Source organism: Quercus robur, chromosome 4 (genome assembly GCF_932294415.1).
Source record: "Quercus robur chromosome 4, dhQueRobu3.1, whole genome shotgun sequence".
Classification (NCBI taxonomy): domain Eukaryota; kingdom Viridiplantae; phylum Streptophyta; class Magnoliopsida; order Fagales; family Fagaceae; genus Quercus; species Quercus robur.
Window position 1 is genome coordinate 55393247 of NC_065537.1, and position 27953 is coordinate 55421199.

Genomic DNA, 27953 nt, shown 5'->3' on the forward strand with positions numbered 1-27953 from the left:
CAATTCATGACTTAGTTTGACAATAAAGAACAATTATTAGGAGCAAACGTCATAGATTGAAACTATCTCTTAAAAAAAGTTTGAATAGAATTTAATGTGAAATGTGCTATACCTTTGGAAAACGGATTTGGGTAAATTTATTTTATACCTTACATGATTGGTGATGCTCCAATTCCCCCTCACCCCCTTGAGTAACTCGAAATCCCAGTTTACAACTTACAAATCGTTAAAAATCATACTACGCATTTACTTTAAACACAGCATTATATTTGTGCCATACACAACTTAATTAATTATATATACATAAATAAAAATTATATTGATAATTAATAAGAAATTTGAATTTCTTTAATGAAAAAAAGGTATTGGGGCATAACATAACACCCAAACAAATACATATGTATCGCACAGTTTTACAAGACAAAAGATATAGTTTTTTTATAAAAAAATTATTTATTAAATATATGACAAAAAGATATATATATATATATATATATATATATAGAGAGAGAGAGAGAGAGAGAGAGAGAGAGAGAGAGAGAGAGAGAGAGAGAGAGAGAGAGAGAGAGAGAGAGAGCTGAGTTCAAGTTACACCTGGTGTAATTTTAAGCAATGTTACACCACTCAATATTTTTTAATTGGATGCAAATTTTGACAAATTCACCGTTATATTACATTATTTTTATATATTCTCCATGCTTGCAAAATTTCAAGGTGATCAAAGATTAATAGTCATGTTATCAATCAATTGTTTAAATTCAAGTTTTTGTAATTTAAAATAATGCATAAAAGATGAATTTGTTGATTAAATGGTAAATAACATCCAATTGACATGAAAATTGGCATGAATTGTAAGAACATATAAAACATATAATTCAACGGTAAGATTTTCAAAATATAAATTTTATAATAAGTTATTGGGTGATGTAACATTGCTTAGAATAACATTAGCCACCAGGTGTAACTTGAACCCAACTCATATATGTATATATATATATATAGTTGGGTTGAAATTATATCTAGTGTAATTCTAAACAATATTACACCACTTAATAACTTACTATTAGATGCGAATTTTGACAAATCTACCGTTAGATTACATTATATTCACATACTCTCCATGCTTGCAAAATTTCATGGTAATCAAAGATTAATAGTCATGTTATCAATCAATAATTTAAATTCAAGTTTTTGTAATTTAAAATAATTCATAAAAGATGAGTTTATGGATCACATGGTAAATAACATCTGATTGGCATGAAATTTGGCATGCCTGTTAAGCACATATAGAACATATAATTTAATGGTGGCATTCTTAAAATATGAATTTAATAAAAAGTTATTGGGTGGTATAACATTGCTTAGAATTACACCAGGTGTAACTTAAACTTAACTCATATATATATATATATATATATATGTACGTATATATATTGTGTTAAAGTAAAATTTAAAAGAAAAAAAAATTGAGACAAAAACAAAAACCAAAAACCAAAAAACATTTTGCCCAACCGGATGCCAAATGGATGGACTTTGCTTGACTTTGTGTTAAAAAATAAATAAATAAATAAATAAATAAAACATTTTGCCTAACCGGATGCCAAATGGATGGACTTTGCTTGACTTTGTGTTAAAAATAAATAAATAAAAAATAAAAAATAAAAAACATTTTGCCTAACCGGATAACAAATGGACGGACTTACTTTGCTTGACTGCCTTCTTAGGAAATGCATTTATTCAAGTCTGGTGGCTCAGGAAATCAAGAATCATCTTGTAGCTTACTCTTTTGCTCTTTCTCTGGTTTTCTGCATTCTCATTGCTCATCAATTTTGTTAATCAATCTCTATAGAAAAAGATTAACGCCATGGTGGGATCACCACCACTTCTAGCTATAGCTTTTTGTGCTGCTTTCATCTTCGGCCAGCTGGTGGAGGTAACTCAATCTCAATCTCAATATCAAAATCAAACCCAACCTCGTACAGACCCTGCTGAAGGTGTGCCTCTCTTTTTCTCTCTCTCCTACAGATTATTGGATTATAGTATTAGTCGCAGTGCTCTGCTGCCTTGTGTGTATGTGTATGTATATATATATATATATATATATATATATATATATATTGTTGATAAGTTGGTAAATAGGAGCATAGAGATTTGAAGTCTCTGTGTCTCTGCTGAAAATAGTTAGTTTCAATTGACATTTTGCGTATACAAAGTGAGGTCTTAAAACAAGAAAAATTATTAGGTACTTCCGGAGTATCATAAATGCGTACTTTCTCCTCTCACATGAATGGTGGATCCCTAAATTCATGGTGAGATCCACCATTCATGTGAGAGGAGGGAGTATGCATTTATGGTACTCCGGAATTACACAATAATTTCCCCTTAAACAATAATACAAAACTACTTTTTAATAATATTAAGCTGCTTAATAATACCAAGTTACTCAAACAAGCACAACATTTATTATTATATTTTTTATAGGAAACATTAAACAACAATATAGTTTTTCTCGGAGTACCATAAATGCGTATTTCTTCCTCTCACATGAATGGTGGGTCCCACTAATTAAATTCATGGTAGGACCCACCATATATGTGAGAGGGGAGAGTATGTATTTATGGTACTCCGGAAGTACCTAATAATTTTCCAGTTTTTAGTACAAGTTTTTTTTTTTTTTTTTTTTTTTTTTTTTTTTTTTTTTTTTTTTTTTTTTTTAGTTTTATTCATTTATTCTCCCCCAAAAAAAAAAAAAAAAACAACCCTAATACATCTTCTAGGCTTCTAGCCAAACCTCAACATCTTTTATATATTGGACATGACTAACTAATTTGACTTTGAAGATTATTTAAGGGAAATGCGTAGTATACTGCCAAGAAATACAATGAATTATATAACCAAACATAGAGAAAACTGCAAGATTATATGGTGTCTTCTCCAAATAACAGTATGGAAAAAAATAATAATAATAAACAGATGAAGAATACCGTATCATCTATTTCTTGGTGGGATAACGTTATCTAAGATGGCTTTCCTGTTTTTTGTTTCAACTTTATTATAAAACTAGTACGTAGTCAAACATAGTTCATATAAAAAAATTACATTTTTTTCTTCTTTCTTAAATAGTTATTTAAATTTTTTAAGACACACTAATATAAACCTTATACAAAAATCCTTTCAATTTTTTTTTTTTTTTTTTGGTCACTCTTTAATTATCTTCTTTCTTTCTCTCCCCAATTCCTATCTTCCTCTCCTACCACCCCGTAACCCCCAATCCCCTTAGTGTCTTCTTTCTTTCTTATCTTTGTCACCACGCCGCTCCCCTTTCTAAAATTTTCCCCTTATCTTTCCACCATTTCCCTCTCTCCAAAAGAGAAATTTTATGGACCCAACTAATTTCACAACAAATATGTCAAATTGTTAATGTATGTAAAAAAAAAAAAATATATATATATATATATATTTAGAAAGCTATGTTCACAACATTTTTACTATAAATTTTGAGTGACAAGTAGTCACTGTTAGGCAAAAGAGTGATATTAGTGATGGGCATGAATTAAAGCTAGTAACAGCTTGCCACATAAATATTTTTAAAAATTATTATGAAAATGTTGTGGAAGTTGTATTTTTTTTTATAAAGCATTGCTTCTCTCCAAAAACTTCACCCAAGCTCTATTCTTTTCTTCCATCTCCTTCTCTCCCTTTCATTCTTCTTCTTTTGGACCCAAAAGTCCAAAACCCAATTGTTTCTTTAATGCTCTAACAAAGGGAGACAAAGATTGGAATCATTCTTCACATGTAGTTTCAGAATCTGAGATTGAAGATCTTTGATTGAGCCATTGATCTAAACATCCAAAACTCAATTGTATCTTTAATGCTCAGAGAGAGAGAGAGAGAGAGAGAGAGAGAGAGAGAGAGAGAGAGAGAGAGAGAGAGAGAGAGAGAGAGAGAGAGAGAGAGAGAGAGAGAGAGAGAGAGAGAGGAATTGTCCTTCACAAAGTCATTTCGGAATCTAAGATTGGAGATCTTCGATTGAGCCATGCATGATAGTTGTTGTGATTTTGGGTTGAGAGAAAAAATTTGTTCTTTAGATTTTGGGTTGAGAAAGAGTGTGTTGCTGTGATTTTGGGATGAAAGAGAGAGTGTTGTGATTCATACTTGACATTTTGAGAAAAACCATAGCGTGGAACTTGCATTAAGTTTATTGTATTGACTTTTGGGCCAAAAAAATAATAGTGGAACCTGAAAAAATTAAGCTAACAAAAAAAAAAAAAAAACTCATTTATTGAGAAAATTTAGAGACACAACAAAAGGAGTTTTTTTGTGTGGCTATAGTAGATTATTTTTTGCAAGTCCCACTATTATGTTTTTGGTCGAAAAGTCAATACAATTAACTTAATCTAGGTCTCATGTTATAGTTTTTCTCACCATAACATGTCTGCTAAAAACAAGCTAATCAAACTCACCAAGTCTATGGATATAACTAATTTCACAAATCATAATATTTTTCACAAATCCTAATTTTTTTAATAGCATCATCAACCATGCTAGATCATTTAAACACTCACAAGTTGCAATAAAAGTGGTGGGACCACATAATCAATGATGAGCTCACTATCTAGTAAATCCTTAACATTCTCTAAATTTCCCAATTCCTCTTTCAAGTCCATCACCTCCAATTTTTTATTTGTCCCACAAGGAAAATTATTAGGTACTCTCAGAGTACAATGATGTGGTTCTTCCTCTTTCACATTCATGATTGATCTCATTAATTAAATTCATGGTCGAATCTATCATGAATGTCAAAAAGAGGGAATGCTATATCATTATACTTTGGGAGTATCTAATAATTACTCTGCCCACAAAAACCTTGAACCACATAGGTGAAAATTCCTTGGTTCTTCCTCGCTAAAATTTTTATTTAAAAATAACATAAGGGTTTGATTGAAAGGTTGGACCTATATTTTACATTGTCACCAGTTTTGTTGTGTACATGTTTGGGTGTCCAATATTATTTTTGTTGAACCAAAATTGGTGGGATTATCAAGTTAGGGTGTTTAATTTTTTTTTTTAAGGTAGACAAAATATGTTAGTTTAAAACGAACTTTGTCAGGTGTTCATATGAACACCCTAACTTACATGCAAGGCCATATTTTAGGGAAAATATGGAAATTAGGGATTATTTATATGGAATGGATTAGGGCTAGTTATTTTTAGTTTTTGAATGAGATTTTTGTAATATTTTATTTGTTTGGTGTTGTTATGCCTAATCTTGTTGTTTGGGATATTTTTGCTATTATTTGGGCTCTGATTTTTAGAGTTGTGCTAGAGAAACAACAAATTGTCATAATATTTTCACAACAGTTGAGGTGTCAATCCCTTATAGGTCAAAATAAATAATATAATATTAGATTGAAAATGTTGTGAGATGTTGTTGTTTCTATATAATTTCTCTAATTTTTATTATTGCTATTTAGGATTTTATTTTTTGAACCAAAACTTTTGGGATTCTCAAACCAAGTATTCAATATTTTTTTTTTTAGTGCAGACAAAACATGTTAGTTTAAAAATAGGACAAAGTTTAGCTACAAACCTAGTTGTAGCTTAAATTTATAACCTTACTCAATAAAATAAACAATACTGCATATTTTGAAAAACTAACCGTTAGATTTCATATTCTTTACACTCTTAATGCACATGTCAAATTTTGTATTAATCGGATATTGTTTACTATATGATCTATGAACTTATATTTTATGCATAATTTTAAACTATAAAAACTTGCAATTTAAACAATTTATTAATGACATAGCTATTAATTTTTAATTTTTTAGAAATTTTGCAAGCATAAAGGATATAAGAAAAATATGTAATTCATTGGTTCTTTTGTCAAAATTCACCTTTAATAAAAAGATATTAAGTAAAATTGTAGTCTTAGGTTAGAACTAATTTTGTAGCTAAATTTTATACTTAAAAATAATACCTATATATATATATATATATATATATTTTTTTTTTTTTTTTGAGAAGTGAACTTCCTAACTTACATGTGAAGCTGCCACTGAAAATTCAGCAGCAATTTAGGAGGCAAGGCCATTACTGGATTTTGTTTCCTGAACTTGACAGAACGACTTTTTATTTTGAATTTGATTGCAGTGCAAGTTTTGAATTCAATATTTCAAAAATGGGGGATCACAGCACCATCAGGTCAATGGAATATAAGTGGGGAACTATGCAATGGAGCAGCCATCGACTCAACTGACATTGACAACCTAAACTACAACCCCTTAATCAAATGCGAGTGTTTGTCTAACTCTACTTGCCATATTACCCAATTGTACGTGTCTCACTTTTTATATCCTCATGTTTTGTTTCCTATGCTTCTCAACCTCTTAGATATGGATATGACTTATGAGTAATGAATACTTTCTCTAAAACATTTACCAATGAATTTTATTTGACTATGGTTTTACTGAAATTTTGTTTAACAAATTCAAAATTTACTAATACTAGGAGGATATAGTAATAAATAAATAAATTAAAGGTTCTGCTTAGAATTTTTTTTTTTTTGGTTAACCAAGAACACAAAGAAAAAGCTACTCCGCCAAGTCTTCAAGAGATAGAGAGAGTTTATATCAAGTGTAACTTGAACCCATCTTTTTGGTATAAAAGCTGATTGGTATTCGAAGATTATAGGTGGAAGAATTTTATTTTTCAATCTACTGGCTATTAGAATTTACGCATGTAACAAGCTTCATTAATGGAATGATAATATCGGAGATGAAGAAGAGAGAGATATTTGAACATGCATTGAATTCTCATTAATCAAAATAAACAAACTCTGTTTCTTATATAGGAAATAGATTGGAGTGAAAAGCTATAACCAACTAACAAACTAACCAATGAACAAGTGCCATCTGTCAACTACTCCTAACTAACTTTTCTATACAATAAAACTATATGTAGCCTAACTAACTAATACATAAAACAACCTGTAGTTTATCTTTATGTACAAACTTTATGCTACTATCCTTACATTATAGATTTACAGTAAGACTACATTGATGAATTACAATCTAACATCTATCACTCACCCTCAAGATGAATTGTAAATGTTGATCAAGTTCATCTTGGATAAAAAAACATAAATTGCCTTTGGTGGAGAGGTTTAGTAAACAAATCAGCTAGCTAATGTCTTGTAGGCACATGGAAGGTCTTGATCACTCCATCTTCAATCTTCTCCCTCATTAGGGATCTAAAATAGCCTGAGCATAGGTATCAGGTTCCTTGTGAACAGTGATTGCAATGAAGAAATCCCTTTGAGAGGGAGACAATTTAGTGTAAGAGAGAGTAGATGAAAGGGGATACAAATTACCTGAACTAGAAGCAAAGGAATCATTTGATGGACTGAGAGAAGCTGAGGCCAACATAGGAGCAACAACAAGATTACAATGATAATCTCTTAGATAAGTGGGAGGCCTGTGAATTCTAGAAGACTTCCTAATAGGAACAACATCAGTAACTTGTGGTTCAGGAGGAATAAGACCAATGGAATCAGCTTGATTTGAAACATCAGTAGGATGAACCAAATCAAGGAAGTCATCAGGTGGCACAGCCATATCAGAAAATGAAATTGGAGGGGAAAACTCAGTAGAAGCATTAGGGCTTTTAGAGGAATGATCAAGAATAGAAGGTTGAGGAGGAAAAATAGAATGAAAAGAAGAAGGAGCATTGACATACTTGGAAATCCAAGATTTGAAAGGGAAAATATACTTCTTAAAAACAACATCTCTAGACAAGAAACAAGACTTGGTTCTTAAATCATACAATTTATATCCTTTAAGACCTTGTGGATAACCAAGAAAAATGCAGGACTTTGCTCTAGGGTCAAACTTAGTTCTATCTCTAGCTAAGGTAGATGCATAACAAAGACAGCCAAACACTCTAAGGTGAGAATAAGTGGGTGGATGTCCTAACAACTTTTCATAGGGAGTAATGTCTTGTAATAAAGGACTAGGTATCATATAAATAAGGTAAGTGGCAGTAAGGCTACAATCTCCCTAAAATTTTAATGGCAAACAAGCATGAAGCCTCAAAGCTCTAACTACACTCAGAAGATGTTGGTGCTTTCTCTCAACAATAGAGTTCTGTTGAGGTGTTTCAACACAAGATAATTGGTGTATGATTCCTTTAGAAGCATAGAAAGAATGTAAGGAAAATTCTGGACCAATATTAGACCTAATAACCTTGATAGTTTTGTTAAATTGATTAACTACCAAATTGTAAAAGGACTGAATTAAATGGGAAACATTAGACTTATGTGACATGAGAAAAGTCCAAGTGCATCTACTAAATTCATCCACAATAGTAAGGAAGTATTTAGAACCATTCAATGAAGGAGTGGAATAAGGTCCCCAAATGTCAACATGTATCAAATCAAAACAAGAATTAGAAACATGAATAGAAGATTGAAATGGTAACCTTTTTTGCTTAGAAATTGGACAAATAGGACAATCAAAAGACTTATTATTGCCGCAATTGATAACATCAGGTACAAGAGATTGTAAATTGGCCAATCTTTGAAAAGAAGGATACCCTAACTTGCTATGCCAAAGGCTAGTACTATCAATTACAGAAGCAGAATTACAAGAGTTTATTGAATTTACAAAGCTGAAAGAAGAAAGCTTGGACAACATATAAAAAACAGACTTAGGAAGAACAATATCTGCAAGCTCTAATGTATAAAGGCCTCCCTGCTTTCTACCCAACCCAATCATCCTCCTGGATAAAACCGTAATGAGAAAGAAATATACAGCAACAAGAAGGAGATTGTGTTAGTTTGCTAATAGACACAAGATTAAAGGAGGAAGATGGAATGCAAAGCACATTTTCTAATGTCAATGTAAGAGTTAACTTGATAGTCCCTATATGAGTGACCTTAGCCATGTCCCCATTAGGAAGCTTAACAGAAAAATGGACAATAGAAGTTATTGAAGTAAAGAATTAAAGTGAATGAATCATGTGATCTGTTGCTCCACTATCAAGAATCCAATCAGTGGAACAAAGATGAGCAGTATCAACTTGAGAAGAAAAAACTAAATAGTCCAAAGAAGGAGAAACCAATCTAGGAAGGTGAGATAAAAGAGGAATGGAAGAATTGATACCTAACATCTCATGCCCTTGAAAATCCAAAGAAGTCTGTGAAGGAGGTTGAGTGATAATGGTGGCTACTTAATGAACACTAGAAGTGGATTCTTGTGAAGCTTGTGTACCAAAATGGTTCTGTGAGTTGATCAAGCCAAGTTGTTGTTGATATTCTAATTTAGTGAGATTGAAACTTTCTTCATTGCTGCATTTAGTGGTAACAAGGTAAAAGCAAAATGTCCACCTTGCTGCCCCTTGTTCTTAAACTTGTAGCCAGGTGGATAGCCTTGTAATTTGTAACATTTATCAACAACATGGCCAAAGCTCCACAATGAGTGCACTGAGGTCTACCAGACTTACCCTTATTAGATCCTTTAACAAAAGGACCATTGTTCTTGACTGCTAAGGCAGAAGTTTCAGTGGTGGGATTCTTTCCTACTTTCCTTTGTTTCTCATCTTGAACCAAGAGAGAAAATACCTTGCTTAGAGAAGGAATAGGATCCATTAGCAAGATCTGCCCTCTCACAGCTATGTAAGTGTCATTAAGACTCATCAAGAAAGACATCACACATTCTTCAGCTTGATGACCACAAGAACAGGTCTTGTATTCTGATAGCTCATCCCACAATCCTTTAAACTTTGTATAATAAGCATTGATGGTTAGATCCTCTTGACTCAAAGAAAAAAATTCCTTTCTCAACTCAAAAATCCGAGGACCATTACCTTGAGAAAACCTATGTTGCAGATCAAGCCATACGTCTCTTGTTGTCTTGAAATATACCACAGTAGGCTGTAAATCTTTAGAAATTAAGTTGAACAACCAGGCCAAAACAGTACTATTGCATTCACACTAGGCTGTGTAACAAGGGTGATCAACAGAATGAGGCTTTGGTATGGAGCCATCAATAAAACCCAACTTGGTTTTTGCATCCAAGGCAATAAAAACAGCTCTACTCCAAGTGCTGTAATTTTCTTCAGTTAAATGTTGAATAACAAGGGAAACCCTAGGATAATCACTACTGGACAAGTAGTAAGGACTAGAAGAATTCTCCCAAGGCTGAATAGTTGGAACAGAAGTACTTGAAGTACTATTTGTCATATCCTCAAACTCAGATGTACAATCAAGAACGTCAAAGATTACAATCCAGAATCACACAAACCTCCAAGAACTGTCACTTTTGAACTAGAATTGGGCAATCAACAAATCAAGATCCTCAGACACAAAGAATCAAGTAACAAACTTTCTTGATCAAGGGATTTGAATGAACAAAAATCCAATTGCAATTATCAAAACAATCCAATTGCAAATATCACAATCAACAAGATAAACCCTAAATCAAGAATCCAATTTGCCAATCACCGCAAAGAAATCAAGATCTAAAGCAAAGATTCTAGTGCACGAATCAAGTAAAAGATGAGCAACTTGATTGGAAGAAGAGCACTAGAAACGAAAAAGAAAACAAGAGGAACTGAACTAAGAATTTCAGAGAATATCAAAATTGAAGACTCTGAAATTTAGTTATGCTTTGATACCATGTTAGAATTCACACATGTAACAAGCTTCATCAATGGAATGATTAGATCAGAGATGAAGAAGAGAGAGATATTTGAGTATGCATTGAATTCTCATTGATCAAAATAAACAAACTCCGTTTCTTATATAGGAAACAGATTGGAGGGGAATGCTATAACCAACTAACAAACTAACCAATGAACAAGTGCCATCTATCAACTACTTCTAACTAACTCTTCTATACAGTAAAACTACATGTAACCTAACTAACTAATACATAAAACGACATGTAGTTTATCTTTATGTACAAACTTTACACTACTATCATTACATTAAACATTTATAGTAAGACTACATTGATGAATTACAATCTAACATCTGACACTGGCCATTGTCTTTGACAAAAACTTCTATAAAACATTGCATAAGCTGATCCGGTGATATTTGGTCCTATTTTTGGGAGCTTTTGTTTTGGGGATAAGGACCAAATGGGTGTGATTGATTGATTTCAGAGGTATACCTTTGTTCAAGCATTCCAGCACTATTTTTGTTACATTACCTCCAAAAGATGACAAAAACATCGCCACATCTCTTTAAAAAAGCCACATCATTGTCCCGTTATGTAATGCTCATTCTTTTAAGCACTCCCTAAACTTTAGGGATCATCAGTGTATTTTGGCCAAATCACTTTCTCCAAATAGGCAATCACACAAATGATTCATTTTTATGTTGCCAAGAAAATCTAGGATCACAACCTTTTGTACTACAACTTTACTACAACACTCTGACATGACAAATTGTGAGTGGTGGAAAAAAAGTGATGGGTCCAGCTGGTCACAGTCTATCATATAAGATAGTTGCAAAAAATAGTGTGGTAAAGATTGTGGTCCTAGAAAAAGAACAAAGCTACCATGGGGCATAGGGTTGCCCTTATGGTGCTCCTATGTGCTCTTCTTTAATTAAAATGTTTTGAGCGTGTAATATCATACTCACAATAGACCATCAAATTGAGCATAAGAAAACAAAGCAAATTTTCATTTTAAAATTTTGATAGAATGTATTCTCATGTGCCAATTTAAGTCACAGGCATCTATCAGTCTTACGTAAAAGTACAGATTCTACACTGCAAAATATCTTGCGCATCTTCAGTATATGAATCTTTATTTTCATGTTTGATATTTTTTTTCTATACAGGAGGGTTTATGCCTTGAATGTTGTTGGTGTAATCCCAGATGAACTATGGACTTTAACTTTCCTCTCCAATCTGTAAGATTTCTTCTTTCTATATGTTTGCTTTCTTGTATATTGCATGAATATTGATTAATTATTTTTCATGTAAGTTAGAATCGAACTTAGATCTTGAAACTGTAGTGCATTATGTCAACCAGTTGAAATCTACATTAGATGATGTGGTGCACTAGTTTTACAGGATGGTTCATTTTCATTATTTTCTGTTAAATGTGCTAAGTTTCCAAATTTCTTTCAGGAATTTGGCCCAAAATTACTTGACAGGTAACCTGTCTGCATCCATTGCCAATCTAACTCGCATGCAATACCTGTAAGCCTATCTGAATTTTGATTTAAAACTCATAGGATAGGACATATTACATCTGCTGTTAGTTAACCATTCTCTCTCTTTTTTTCCCTAATGTTTAATAAATTAGGAGTTTTGCTGCCAATGCACTATCAGGGACAATTCCAAAGGAACTTGGAAATCTTACAAATTTATTATCATTGTAAGTTACCCTCATTCAAAATTTGTAAGTCATGTGGCATCATTTTTTTTTTTTTTTTTTTTTAAACACGGATGGTTCAAGGTCCATAGGATGCATATATAACTTCCCATTAAAATATTTGAAGAAGGGTTTCACAATAATATGAATTCACTAGTCTCGCAGATGCAAGTCTACAGTACACCAATTCTGTTACTTTTTGCATTTCGCTTAAATTTTTTTTGGGCTGGAATTATGCCTTTCACATACTTGATCATGATGATCTACACTAAGAGAATCAAATCCTTGGTTTATAATTCTTTTTTTTTTTTTTACTTGTTAATTTTATAGGTCTTTTCTGGGAAATAACTTCACCGGTTCTCTCCCATCTGAGCTTGGGAATTTAGTGAAATTAGAACAGCTGTAAGTTTTAGTACAATATAACTTTCCATTTTCAGTTTTAGTTCAGAAAATCTATTTGATTATATTTCATAGCTGGTTGAGGCAGACTTTGGAATGGTTCTAGTAATATCATGAATGTGGCTTAAGCTCATAAGAACTTTGTCACAACACTTATTATATGCCAATTGCAAGGTTTTGCATATGCAAGACTGTATATGCTATCCCAAGACATTTAAAAAAAATGTGAATCATAATTTTTAAAATATATCTTATATGGTAGAGTACATAAGTATTAGCATTAATGAATTGGTGGAAATGATACAACTATTGCAGAGATTTATCGCCAGCAATCAAATTGGATGTGATATTTAATTTGTAGATACTTACCATTTGAAATTTTGAAATTGTTCTTATGACAAGTTTGCAATTTGATTTAGAATCTAATGATGGCTTGAGCCCTGTCTTTTGGTCATTAAATTCATTAACCATTACTACTAAATTTTATTTAAGCTGATGATAGGAAGTTAAATATCAATTGATTCATGTAAATTTCTACCTTGACAGCTACATAGATAGTTCTGGAATTAGTGGTGAGATTCCTTCGACATTTGCTAATTTAAGAAACCTCCAAAAAGTGTATGAACTACCTCACAACTTTTCTCAATTGCAAACTTTCTAAAATATACATAATGATAATTTTTTATTTTTTATTTAATTGTGATAAGATTGAGGAAATACTTCATATGGTCTCAGGTGGGCATCAGACACTGAACTCACAGGCAGGATACCCGACTTCATAGGGAATTGGTCAAAACTTATTACCTTGTAAGATAATATTGCTAGCCCTAACCTATTTGTTTCTCTCTAAATCATACTTGATAAAGCTTAAGTTTCATAGCAAAGTCAAAGTGAAATATTGTTCACTGTAAGAGTTATGATTTAGAATTTTAGTGTTTACTTGTACATTCTACCTAAAAGATGCAATTGTGCACAATTTATGATTAACTACTTCAAAATACTTTTGTAGGAAGCTTGTAGGAAACTCTTTTGAAGGTCCAATACCCTCAACGTTTTCCAATTTGACTTCTCTGACAGAGTTGTGAGTGTCTACATCTCTTAATTATTTATTTGTATTTTGCAGATCTGTAAAGCTAACAATTTCATGTGTGATATTATTGTAGGAGAATAAGTGATTTGTCTAATGGGAACTCTTCACTAGCATTTATAAAGAATATGAAATTTCTAAATACCTTGTAAGAAACACCAAAGCAACTATGTTTCAAATTCTTAATGATGAACATACCTATTTTCTTTCCTTCTTTATTGTTCTTCCAGAGTATGGTATAACAGTTTAGTTACATGTGTTGCAGATTACTAAGGAATAATAAAATTTCTGATTCAATTCCATCCAATATAGGAGAATACCAACAGTTGACACAGCTGTAAGTTATACCAATATTGGACTTGGAAATGTGTTAGGTTAAATTTGATTATTGTTCACAGAACCCAGAACATATCTGCTATTTATTAGGTTGGACAACTCCTACATGAAGAAAGAAATTTATATGGGTCTTGTACTAAAACTTAAATTATAAATACTCATCATGGCTTGCAAAATGAACTCACCCTATTTGTAATTGAATAAAGGGCCACTTCATATTATTTCAAACTCATCCTGTTTCTTTTAAGCTTCTCTTATCTTTTCTCCGTCTTTTTTTTCTTGTTGGGATGGTGAATCTAGCTTATAATTTACTGACTCTAGTTGCATAAGGATTTTAATTGTTAATTACTTCCTGTAGATAGCTAGTTTTATGTATCACACAACCATGTGATAATAACTTTAGGACAAAAATTATGTACAATACCTTATGTGCTGCTCTTTATGTTTTCCTCTTAAGATTCTGCTATGTGGCGACTTAACTTAAAAAATACACTTCCATTCATGAAAAAAAAAAAAAAAAACTATATGATAAAATCTTAAGAGAGGAACCTAAGGAACAACACTTAAGTATTGTACTAAGTCTTGCTCATAACTTTATTATAACTTTATTATCAATAATAATAATAATAATACTAATATTGTTTTACTATTTTTAGGGATTTGAGCTTCAACAATATAACAGGACAGATTCCAGATGCACTTTTCAATTTGAGTTCGCTCTCTTACTTGTAAAATATACCTCATTTTCTTAATTGAATTTTATACATCCCAATATTGTTCTTTATTGTATTGAACCATATACTATTGCTTTCATTATCAGGTTTCTTGGAAATAATAAGTTAAATGGCACTCTACCTGCACGAAAAACCACATCTCTCCTCAACATGTAAGTACATAAAACATTATTTTAATAAAAGCGCATTATGAAACATTTAAAATGGAGATGTCTAACAACTAGTTTTTTAATTGAAAAAGTCCCTTATTTGTTGATTGCATGTATAAGGTTTTTATGAATCTCTTATGTATATATACAAGAAGTTATATTCAATCTAATGTCAAGGGGGTAGTATGACTCCTATCTCTTATTAACACTAAGCTATTTTAGGGTGGTTTTTTGGTAGAAAACCTTGAGTTTCACATCCCAAAATCTTGTATGAGCTAAGTGAACATTTATATAAAGTGAGCTATAACAATCTAATGGAGAAGATGCTTTTACATTGGAAGGTTATAACACACTTAGATTAAACAAAGATTTGATCTCATGTAATATTTTAGTGATTACTCTAAAATGATGAAGTATTTTCTTTCTTTTTTTCTTTTTCTTTTATTTGGGAGGAGGAGGGGGGAGGGGATTGTTCACCAATTGAAGTGATTATGTATCTAACATCCTAGTTATGTTATGCGTGCAGTGATTTGTCTTACAATAATTTAGAGGGAAGCTTTCCTTCTTGGGTCAGCGAACAAAAGTTACAACTGTATGTATACTATTGTATTTGAAAAAAATTTATATTATATTTACTTTTTCTGATATTCTATAGCCTGCTACTCTGGAATAAAAACTGACATTCTGATCTTATGCTGTATAATGTGCAGTAATTTAGTTGCCAACAATTTCAGTATAGAAAGTTCAAACAGCAGGTAAATTTCTCCATGCTATATTTTCTTATTTTAACGCTTGAAGTTTTACCATAATGAAACAAATTGTTGGTTCTAATCTAGTTTAAAATGTTATTAGTCTCGTCAATTATGGTGGTGAAGCTATTAGAAGCTGATAGCCATATTGCTTTTAACATGGTAACTTGTCGTCTCAAATATTTTGGAACTTTTTTTTTATGCGGAGCATGAATTATCATTAACTCACTACTCCTGAGAATTATAATGTTTTATTAGCACTAAATTATAGATAGAAAATCAAGTAGCTGCTTTCCAGCATGTAAATTACTTAAACATGTCCATTAAAAGAAGTGGACCAATGGACGTCTGATGCAGGACAAATCCTTTGATACCAAATTAATTTGGGATTTTTTGTTGGGTTTTGGGATAGGTAGGGCTACTGTTTTAAAAATTGATGGAAATTGAATAGAAAAAGTGAGAAGTAGAAAATATTCTCTAAGCTTCACACATGGAGATCCTGAGCATGACTAATATAGTTTCCAGCTCCAACAACCTGGGAGTCATCAATTACCAAGATATGCAAATTGAAGAATTAATTTTATTAAGTAGACTGGGTCAAGCCTGGTTATATCATCTTACAGTGTTTTCCTCATATAGAACAATGAGAAAAAATGTGTTGGGAATATATTCCTGTTTCTATGTGTGAATTAAACTATATGATAATAGCCCAAGTAATAGAAACAACTACAAATAGTCCAAGCAAGCACCAAGAAACATGGGTCCTAGAGAAATCAATACAACAACAAGATCTTCCTTATGAATACCTCAACTCTCAGTAGTTATAACACCCAAACAATCCTTCAAGAGATAACCCCCAATTTATCTCCATTGTGTGTTGTTAAAGGTATTGGGTTTATGTTTATGTAATGGCCCAAGAAGCCCAGTTATGTTTTAAGCCTATATAGGGCTAACCTAGCTTCTAGTCTTTATATATACTTTATTAAGGGGTTATCCCACTTCTCTATTTCCTGTTTTAGTCTCTATTGTTTTATTCTTGTCTTTAATCTATGTGTAGCTTGAGCAAAGAAAAAAATATTATTTTTTCTTTAATTTGTGTGTATGCTTATATCTCACACACACCCCTCTTCTTAAAATAAGAGAATGCTGACTTTTCAAAGACTTACTGTAACTACAAGCTCATGAAAGAGCTTCTGTCTACTGTGGGCTGGACCACACCGTGCTATGCACGCAATAAAATGTACATTAATTATGCTGATAAGTTACTTTAGTAACTAGTTCACAAAGTCCAAAAGTATCAATGCTGCCTAAATATTATACGTTTCTCTTTATGGAAGTTTTCTGTTGAGAATCAATTTCATAATATATTTACTTCTTTGTGATTGCAATTAATACCTTAGATTAAAAAAACACAAGTCATAACTCATGTAGTTTGCAGTTAGTAACACATAGCATTCCAGCAGCTTATTTGCTAAATATAAGACAAAAGATATAGTTTTTGGTAAGTTATTGGTTAAATGTGTGAAAAAATAAAAAATAAAAGATACCCTCTTGTACAAAAAAGATATTTTTGTTAAATTTCAAATTAAAATTGAGACAAAATGTAAAAGGCAATTTTTTTTTTCTTTTTCAAACTCACCCTAAAAAGCCCTCTTTCATCATGGGGCAATGATGGGTTAGTATTATTAGGATAATGTTTATTTGCATATCACCAAGAGATCATTTCTCATTACATGAGTGACAACTTAATCCTAATAAGAATATTTGTATCAATCAGATATATATATATATATATATGCTTTAATAACTAGTGTTTCATGTGCACCAATAATCACTATATTCCTTGTCTAAGTGTATTTCTGTTCTGCTTTTAGTGTTTTGCCTTCAGGATTGAACTGTCTTCAACGGGATTTTCCTTGCAATAGAGGCACTGGATTATGTAAGTACAATTAACATAATTGTAAGATTGAAAAGCATTAGCAGGTACTGAGGCCGAACAATGAGGAGATTATACTCTAGGATTGTTGTTTCTAAGAAGAATTCAGATTGATCAAACCTCAAATGTTTACAAAATATTGATATGGATGCAGTACAACCAGGATGCATTCCAAATTTTTAGTAGACAGGAAAATTGGATCTATCTTTTTAAAGGGCTAAATTGGAAATGGATCATAACTATATTCCAGTGCCAATTCGGTATTCAGTAATTGATAATGGCGGCGTAATGTACTTCAGAAAAAAATTGCAAGGTCAACATCTATCAAGAACCCTTTACTGGTGATCTTTAGAAGAGTATTTAAAGCTTGGGTCTGATTATGACTATAGACCCTCCAAGCTCTTGCTTGCATCCAACTTTACCGAGTCCTTTCTTCTATGCGGTCTTGCTAGTTGAGCAACCAACCGCTATTCAACAAGTTGAACTTGGATTTAAACTTAGGCTTTCTAAAAATTCCCAATACCAATCTTCTCTCTAACACTCAGATAAGGTGTAGATGGTGATGGTAAAAATCCTCTCAAGGTATTGGCATGGTGAGAGGGAAAGAGAAGAGAAATGCTATGGTTTCACTCTATGTGTGTAGGTTTTCTCTCTCTAAGATTGAACACAAGAATCTCTACAAAATCACTTTATTTGTTTTAGGGTTTCTTGGATTTCTGGAGTTGTAGAGATACAAGAGGATGGGTGTGTGTTATTCTTCATATATATATATATATACCCACACACACAGAAAAGATATTAGGTCATAAATATCTAGATATGGATATTGCATTTTTTTTGGGGTGTGTGTGTGTTATTCTTAAGCTGGTTGTGGATTGGATCAAGTAGCTAGAATTTTTCCATGATCTTTTCTGAGATTACACATCAATGACTGCTTCTTTTATGTTGGATTTCAGATTATGACTTTGCAATTAAGTGTGGTGGTCCTCAGATTACCTCTTCTAAAGGGATTGTGTATGAGAGGGATAATGAGACACTTGGTCCAGCTACATATTATGTGATTAACACACACAGGTGGGCAGTTAGCAATGTTGGATATTTTAGTGGGACCAATAATCCTCAGTATACAAGTTCTTCATCATCTCAGTTTACGAATACTTTAGACTCAGAGCTATTCCAAACAGCTCGACTCTCTGCTTCATCATTAAGATACTATGGCTTAGGGCTTGAGAATGGAAACTACACTGTGAGCCTCCAATTTGCAGAAATAGCTTTTGATAACACTAACACTTGGCGAAGTCTTGGGAGACGTGTATTTGATATTTATATCCAGGTCTGCATCATAATATCAAATTGTTTTAGAATTACAATGTTTTATTTTAAAATGAAGTTTGCTTTGCCTAAAAAGTTTTTTCACCCTAGTATACAATCACATGGAAAAAAAAAAAAAAAAAAAAGTGTATGCAGCAAATATATTGACTGTCTTATTCATCAATGCATAAATTAACTTGAATATGATGCATATATATGATTGAAGGGAAATGTCTATTACGAATTGCATATCTACCTATTACAGACAAAGGTTTTTTTTTTGATGTGTAATTGTTTATGTAGGGGCTAGAACCCCTAAGCTAACGATCATCAAGTAATCCGGGTACCACTTAGGCCAGGAGGTCCGGTGGTCCTATTATAGGCAAAGTTGTGTGTAAAGTTTTTTAAAACTGAAATTGTGACTTCACAATTCTAGTTTTAAAAAAGTTTACACATAATTTTGTGTGCACTAATCATTTCCCTACGATTGAAATTATCAAAGTAATTCTAAATTGACCACTAGAGGTTATCTATTTTGGACCCACCACACATTTTCTTTAACCATCTAATTAGCTCTTATTTTTTCATAACTGCAGTTGACTATGGTAAAACCGCTACCTATGTAATTTCTTCACTACTTTTGCAATTAATTCCAAAACCGAATATAGCTTTGATATCCAAAATATCTCTATAATCATGATAAGGATTTTGAATGAAACCTCTGATGTAGTCCCTCTCCAATTTTCCCATAAATTACCTCCTTCCTCTTATCCTCATTCTTGTTTTTTTGTGAACCTTTGAATATTTTTACTCCAGGGCAATCTTGTAGTAAAGGATTTTGATATACGAAAGAATGCCAGTAGTGCCTCTTACCGAGCAGTTCAGATGCAGTATAATAAGGTTCAGGTATCAGAAAACTACCTTGAAATCCATCTCTTTTGGGCTGGAAAAGGGACTTGCTGTATACCTAATCAAGGCACTTACGGACCTTCTATTTCAGCCATCAGTGCTAGCCCAGGTAATAAAGTGCAAAAACTGTAGTTTCAAATCAGAAGATTAGGTACTAGTTTCCTCACATGTTAGTAACCCTGTTATTGACTATCTTATTTTGGTATAGAATTTACACCCACTGTTAGTAACAGACCTCCAAGCAGCAACAAGAACAGGACTGGTTTGATTGTGGGTCTCGTTGTTGGTGTTGGGGTTTTGAGCTTTATGTCTGTTTTCGTGGTTTTTTGTATTGTTCGAAGAAGAAAACCTTCAACCAATGATGATGAAGGTAAGCCAAAAATCATGTTGCACATACATGATAGTTGTCAAACTTGATTCAATTTTCTCTACTTGTTAGCAATATGGAGCTCTTTCCTTTGTTTGTTGCTATATTACTCACTATTAGTGAGGTGGCCTCTACATACTGCATATTAGGTTGAGCAGTGTATCATTTCATGTATACATTGGCATTTTTACCAAAATCTCTTCTATACGTGTCTTGGAATAATACACATGCACACACAGACATAAATGACCAGGGAGAAACATAAGTTATGTGGCCAATGAAGCCCCAGGTTATAAGCAAATTTCCACAATTAAGCTTGCTACCAAATCTCCAGCATCAGTCCAACAACTTTCTGTTCTAAAACACATTGATGGTTGATGCTTAGGAAAAGGATAGTTACTCAATTTAGCATGCAAAAGTTTTCTGCATTTTCTGTTTTAAACCACTAAACCATATCAATTACTAGATAATAGATTCAGTGTTATAGCCTGTGTTTATGTTGAAATTGCAGAGCTCCATGGAATAGATGCTAAAACATTCACTTTCAATTATACTGAACTAAGGACTGCTACAGAAGATTTTAACCCAGATAATAAGCTTGGAGAGGGAGGATTTGGACCAGTTTATAAGGTAATCCCTTATTCCAATCAAGAACTTTAGTGGCTGAACCCAAGCCATTGCCTTAAATTTGACTATCTGATATAAGTTCAGAGCTGCTATACATGTATTGCTATTTTTAAGAAATAACAATTAACAAAGCACATATTGAAACATCACCCTTTATCTTTTTGGTTTTTACCTTTATATTCTTTTTTCTTTTTGTTGTGAATTTGCATGGCACTCCTTAACATGATATCTTGTTCTTGTGACTGGCAAGAAGTTGGCAATTGCAATATTGTACAAGTATGTTGATCCAAAAATAAATGAAGATTCATGACCCCATAGCCTGAAACCATTTCTATTTTTGTAGTAGTTCTAATGCACATGGATCTTCTGTTATTGTTTTCTTTCAACTTTAGTAAGAGTTGCAAGTTATTCAAAATATTTTCTTAATCAAATGAACAACCTATTTTTCTAGTTGTTTTCTGATTCAGGCCATTTTCCCAAATTTAAACTTGTCTAAGTTGACATAACATAATATATTTAACACTTTTTTTTCCCCTTTTTGGCCTGATTACTCATTCAAAATTATGGTTTTTGTGCCTTCTTTTACGTGTACTGTGGATTTGTAGGATTCTTAAATCTTCAGTGTAACTTGTTCTTTATACTTGGTATACTTATAAAAGAAAGCATCTTATGTTGAAATGAGGATCTCAATTGCAAGAAGTGAATCTGTTTTTGAAAATCACTCATTTACAGCAAACTACTTATAGAGGCTGATGAATTGATAAAAGGGGGAAAAATACATTTAAAACCTTATAGTTTATGATTAATTTCAAATAAACCCTAAACTTCAAAAAGTTATATTTAAATCCGTGTGGTTTCTCAAAAGTTTCAATTAACCCCTTCTGTTCATATTTCCTATAACTCTATTATAGGAATCAATCCAAACTATTAAGGTTTTAATTGAAACTTTTCAAAATTTAGGGTCTAAGTGCAATCAACCCAAAGTATATGGCTTAAAATATAATTTAGCCAAAAAAAAAAATTGAAGTCATTAGCAAACAAGATTTTCGTTTTTTTACTAATTATTTGTTAGGAGCATCAAATAACAATTTCATTTTTCTTTTCTAGACGTACATTTGTATGGTTGGTTACCTGATCTAAGAAATGGGATCCATAGGATGATCTTTTCGGTAGTTAATTTACAGCTTGCTAGATGTATTGCTTGTATCATTGGAGGGATAAACACTCTAGAAAGTAAATATTAGATTTTAAAATTCCAAGTTTTGGGCCAAATTAAAGCAATCTAGTGTGTTGTAGAACATTTGTATTGGGCAATCTTGTCATCCCTGCCGATTCTTTTCCTATGAATAGTATGAGTCATGAAATTGAAAATGATTAAACTGCACATCATTTTAATTTTATGGTGAAGATAACCCATTCAGCAGCTACCGTGTTTTGAGTTTTTCCATATATATTTTATATATAAATTGTTATTGTGTGGTTTTTTTTTTTACATTGCATTACTTGAGCCATCAATCAGATAAGCGTAAATTACATCTATTAAGCCATCCATCCCAGTTTGCCAAACTCTCCTTTTTCTATTTGCTTTGATGGATTAAATCCATATGCAGATCAATAATTATTTTTAAGAAACATTTTGTTTGGTACTTTGTAATAGGGAACACTTAAAGACGGGAGAGGAATTGCCGTGAAGCAACTGTCCGTAACATCACACCAAGGAGAGAACCAATTCATAAATGAGATTGCTACTATATCTGAAGTGCAGCACCGCAACCTTGTGAAGTTGTATGGATGTTGCATTGAGGGAGATAAAAAACTCCTTGTGTATGAGTATCTAGAGAATAAAAGTCTTGATCAAGCATTATTTGGTATGTGAACACATCTTTGCTGTTGCTCTATATGTGGGTGTGCATACAATCTAAATTAAAATTTACATACTTGCATGAGACAGGAAACAGAACTTTGAATCTCGATTGGTCAACACGCTTTGATATATGCTTGGGTGTAGCAAGAGGTTTAGCTTATCTTCATGAGGAGTCACGGCTTCGAATAGTGCACAGAGATGTGAAGGCCAGTAATATTCTACTTGATTCTGATCTTATCCCCAAAATATCAGACTTTGGCTTGGCCAAACTTTATGATGATAAAAAAAGCCACATAAGCACCCGCGTTGCAGGGACCATGTAAGATTTTAGAGGCATAGCTGTCACCTTGTCTTTTTGAATTACATAATCATATATTTCATATTACTGATATATTTATGTTAGTACTATTTGTTCATGTGATTATTACTGATATAGTGGGTATCTTGCACCGGAGTACGCCATGCGTGGGCACCTTACAGAGAAGGTTGATGTGTTTGCCTTTGGTATTGTGGCTCTAGAGATTGTTAGTGGGAGGCCAAATTCTGACTCAAGCTTGGAAGAAGAAAAGAAGCATCTTCTTGAATGGGTATGAACAATAATTTTGTCCCTCAAAAAGTTTCTGTAGTATTTATCTTCATCTGGATATGTGTTTGCATGACAACCATGATCCATCCACAACTCTCTCTCTCTCTCTCTCTCTCTCTCTCTCTCTCTCTCTCTCTATATATATATATATATATATATTTTTTTTTTTTTTTCTGCCAAAAGTTGAAGTACCATTAGAACTTGGATCATAACTTATCAAAAATAAATAAATAGATAAAACTTGGATCACATTAAGAGGAAAGTTTGGATTTCCAAACGAAGCAGAATAATTTTATTTTCTTATTTAGAATATTTGAAAATGAGTCCACTTGCAACATGTCTCAATACCTAGGATGCACGGACGCGGCAAAATGGCCGCTGCACCCGCGTCTGACACGGCAAAATGGCCGCCGCATCTGCTTTCGACGCGATGAATTGCGTCCATTTTTTTTTCCATTTCCGGATTCACGCCGACTCGCACCGATTCAGCTCCGACGCGCACCAATTCTCGTTGAACCGGGCCGATTCACGCCCATTCGGGCCGAATCGGATCATATCGGCCGAATATCGGTGTGTTTTGGCCAGAAAAAGGAAATCAACTGGTAAGGAAAAAAAAAAAAAAAACTTAAAACTGAAAATACCAGTGGATTTGATACGCCGCTATCGCCGTCTTCAACAGCCTTAACCCCTTTCCTCTTCTTCTTTGTTCTTTGTCTTCTTCTCCCCCTTTTTTCACGAGCCTAGGTTGTCGTTCTGTTTTGTTTTTTTGTTTTTTTTTTTTTTAATAAGTTTTGTTTGTTTGTTTTTTTTTTTTTTTTTGAAAAGAATTGTTAAATGCGTTTGGTCAGAGAGGCTTTATTTTGTTTTTTGTGCCTCTCACGTGAGCCACATCTCCCTCTTTTTCTTTTTCTTTTTTACCTTGGGCCACTGAACCACTAAGCCTTTGGTACGTGAGCCACTAAGCCTTTGGTCAGAGAGGCTTTATTTTGTACATTATTATTATTATTATTATTATTATATGAGTTTTCTATTATTATTATTATATAAAAAAGCATGCTTAGCAATATATAAATAAAAATATTTTTAATAATTTTTTAATTGCCGAGTCCCGCTGCACCTGCACCCACCATTTTCAAAAATTGCCAAGTCCTGCACCTGCACCCGAGTCCTGAAACACACCCGTACTTCATAGCTCAATACCCAATCTACCCTAGTAAGAGCCTTTTTTTTTTTTTTTTTTGTGACCAAACATTATGTAATGGTCTCTTTCCGAGTTATTTAATGAAATTTAAGATAACACATAAGTTTATTTTTAGTTTTTGGTTTTTCTTGTTTATACATAATTTTTTATGCTCCTGGTTTTTAAGTTTACTTATTCTTTGATATTGAATTGTATGTCAATCTTGATTTGTCACAAAACATTTAAAATAAGTGCTTAAAATGGAGTGTTATTTAGATTCACAAAATAAGCCTGTGAATGAGTTGAGGGAGAACTATAGGATTTATCTAGATCCCCTGTAAATACCTGTCTCATTTATTCAGATAATTAGAATACTCATTACCAGTACTCTTATACTATATTATGAACAGTTAGATTTTTTGAAGTAAAGAGTATGACTTTTAAAATAGCATGATAGAAAAGAATACATATGGCTGACCCTAACTAATCTATTGAGAATTCATAGTCAATCTCAAAAAATTTGGTATTAAGGCTTGATTGTTACCGTTGTTGTTGTTGTTGTTAGACTCATTAAAAAAATTGGATTATTCACTTGCACCACTTCTGTACTATAATAAGTTGACTCATTGAAACAAATTAATCACTCACTGGCACCACTTGCATACAATATGGTAAAAGTACTTTGACAACTCATCTATCTTTCTCAGAATTGGCAATTGCATGAAAACAACCGTGAAGTTGATCTTGTGGACTTTACATTATCAGAATTCAATGAGGATGAGGTAAAACGACTGATAGGAGTATCTCTTCTATGCACTCAAGCATCCCCAATTTTACGGCCATCAATGTCGCGTGTGGTGGCAATGCTTTTAGGAGATATTGAAGTGAGCACTGTAACTTCAAGGCCAGGATATTTGACGGATTGGACATATGATGATATAACCAATGCATTGATTGAGGGTGCAACTATAGGAATTGATACTAGCTATGTCAATTCATCATCGACAAGTACAAGCATGGTGGTTGCTGTAGAAAATTCAACAGCAATTGAATCTAACCCTATGCTTGGTGAGATTATTAGTGAGGGTCAATGAGAATTATTCTCTATTTTTCTTCAAATTTTATCTAAGTGTGTAAATTGAAGAACTTTTTTGTGTATTATTCAATTCCTAATTGTGTACATATTTAAATCATCATAGATATAATTGAGCACTGTAACTTTAAGGCCAGGATATTTGACAGACTGGAAATTTGCCAGGATATTTGACAGACTGGAAATTTGAAGATGTATCCAAATGAATGAGGTTGCAACTAAAGGCATCGATTACAGATTATCATCATCAAGTACAAGCATGGTAGGTGATGCAGACATTCCACCAACAAATGCTTCTAAACCTATGGTTGGTGAGACTATCAAAGAGGTGAAATGAGAATTAGTCTTTATTTTTCTTCAAAATTTTTCTGGTGTGTGAATTCAAACACTTTTGTGTATTCTTCAAATCAAAAATCGTATACGTATTTAAATAATCATAGTCATAGATGTAATTGTTTAGCATGAATGTTTTTCAATCTTCCTTTTGTGGGTTTGACACCGTAGTTTCATTATACTTCTTGGTAAAGGCATTGTTTGTGTCATGTTGTAACTAAAACATTGTCATATGTACTATTCAAGAAACTGTACAAATGTTTTACATGGAGATGTACTTTTTTTTTATACTGCTACTAGATGAAGTTCTTATTAAAAAAAGGCCATCTCACTTATCCATTCAACAAGGTGAAATTGATAGTATACAAAAATAATAAATAATAAATATTTAATATTCGGCATAAGGCTGGATTGTAATTGAGTCAAAAATGTATAATTAATGGATTTTTCTATAGTGGATATATCTGAATCCTTACCAGACTAAAATGACTACTATTATTGGTATCAAACTAATAGTGATTCATACAAGATAAATCTTCTAATTGATAATTGGGCTAAAGAAAGAACTTTAATTTAATTAGTATCTTTTTATCTCTATAAAGATCTTTTTATTCAAACTTGATCGCAATCACAATTTTCTTAAAACTTATTTACATTGCAAAATACAATATTTTTATGTATACCGTTTCTATTCCTTGAATTGTAACAAATTAGAATTCTCAATTCTCTATGACAACGCCTTGGGGATTAAAAATTTCCAAGTTAAAGAAAATCATATTGATTTTTGTCTCTATTTCTAGTCATTTTTTTTCATTTAGTGCAATGGATTCATCAAAACTCTTCTTATTCTTATGAAGATAGGCTGGGATTTTTTCTAGGTATTTTTGATGAATTTGTTGCTTAATCTTAAGAACCAATAAAATACCTATAATTTGATATTTAAAAATTTGTCCATCCGTTTTAGTTGGGAATAAGCTAGTTTGGACATGACAAATCAAACTATCCACAAGCATTTTTAAAACAAGTTACATGACTCATTAGATAGGTCATTTGACTAAAGTACGCATGAATAATTTAATCAATCACTATATAGTGAGTTGCAGAAATGTTTTTCCAAACTAATTTAGAGGTGAATTTTTTCAATTAGCCTGAACCTCACGTCAAGAGTGTGTGAGGCTAAAATATGAAAATAAGAAGATAGCTGATTAATGATAGTTAAACTACACATTTCAGATATGTAAGCTTTGTTGGCATGTAAGACATGCTTGAGTATGTTAGATAGTCATAGACTCCCATTCAATTGAGACTTTAGAAGGAAAGAAGAGATTTAATCCCCCAAAGAATCTTGTCTATATTTAAGTTACACCAAAGAAGGATATTACTTGATTGGCAAGCAATAGCTTTGATCTACCGGAATTCTTGGTGTGTTACGCTAAGGCAGGCAAATTAGAGGAAGACTTCCTAGTAGAACACTTAACTATACCAAGTTGTCACCTATATAGGGCTTGTGAATTAACCCGAAAATGAAATGTGAATATGTACTACCAAGTTGTCACCTATACCAAGCTTGTGAGTGGGGCATGATGTGACATCCTAACTGAATTATGTAGTTTTTCTATTAACTATATAAAAAGAAGCTATGCCTCTACAGTGATTTGGTACTGTACAATCAACGTTTTTCACACTGTTTGTCTACGATGTAATTTTGGTGAGTACTTCTTTTTTGTCCGTTTGTGGAGGGCTAAACTATGCGTTTTGGTTGAATAGCCTCTCTCCTCTGTATCTCTTCTCTATCTTTTCTCTCTATCATTTCAGGAAGAGAGGACCAGATCAGCATTCCGGTTTCGTCAATCACTGCCCAAAATCAAACACATTGTGGTTAACAACTCAAACCCCATCATAATCA

At 32.5% G+C, this 27953-nt stretch overlaps 1 protein-coding gene across 1 annotated transcript; it reads left to right on the forward strand.

Moving 5' to 3' along the window:
- Positions 1 to 1788: 1788 nt before the first annotated feature.
- LOC126723019 (probable LRR receptor-like serine/threonine-protein kinase At1g56140) lies at positions 1789 to 25759 on the forward strand. The gene is made up of 24 exons (XM_050426198.1): positions 1789 to 1994; positions 6154 to 6334; positions 11849 to 11920; positions 12141 to 12212; positions 12319 to 12390; positions 12718 to 12789; positions 13333 to 13404; positions 13522 to 13593; positions 13796 to 13867; positions 13950 to 14021; positions 14139 to 14210; positions 14866 to 14937; positions 15030 to 15095; positions 15619 to 15684; positions 15803 to 15847; positions 17716 to 17780; positions 18734 to 19110; positions 19905 to 20106; positions 20206 to 20367; positions 20876 to 20994; positions 22649 to 22859; positions 22943 to 23174; positions 23292 to 23442; positions 25329 to 25759. The coding sequence occupies exons 1-24, from the start codon at positions 1865 to 1867 to the stop codon at positions 25713 to 25715; spliced, it is 3114 nt and encodes a 1037-aa protein (XP_050282155.1). The 5' UTR covers positions 1789 to 1864; the 3' UTR covers positions 25716 to 25759.
- Positions 25760 to 27953: the final 2194 nt, after the last annotated feature.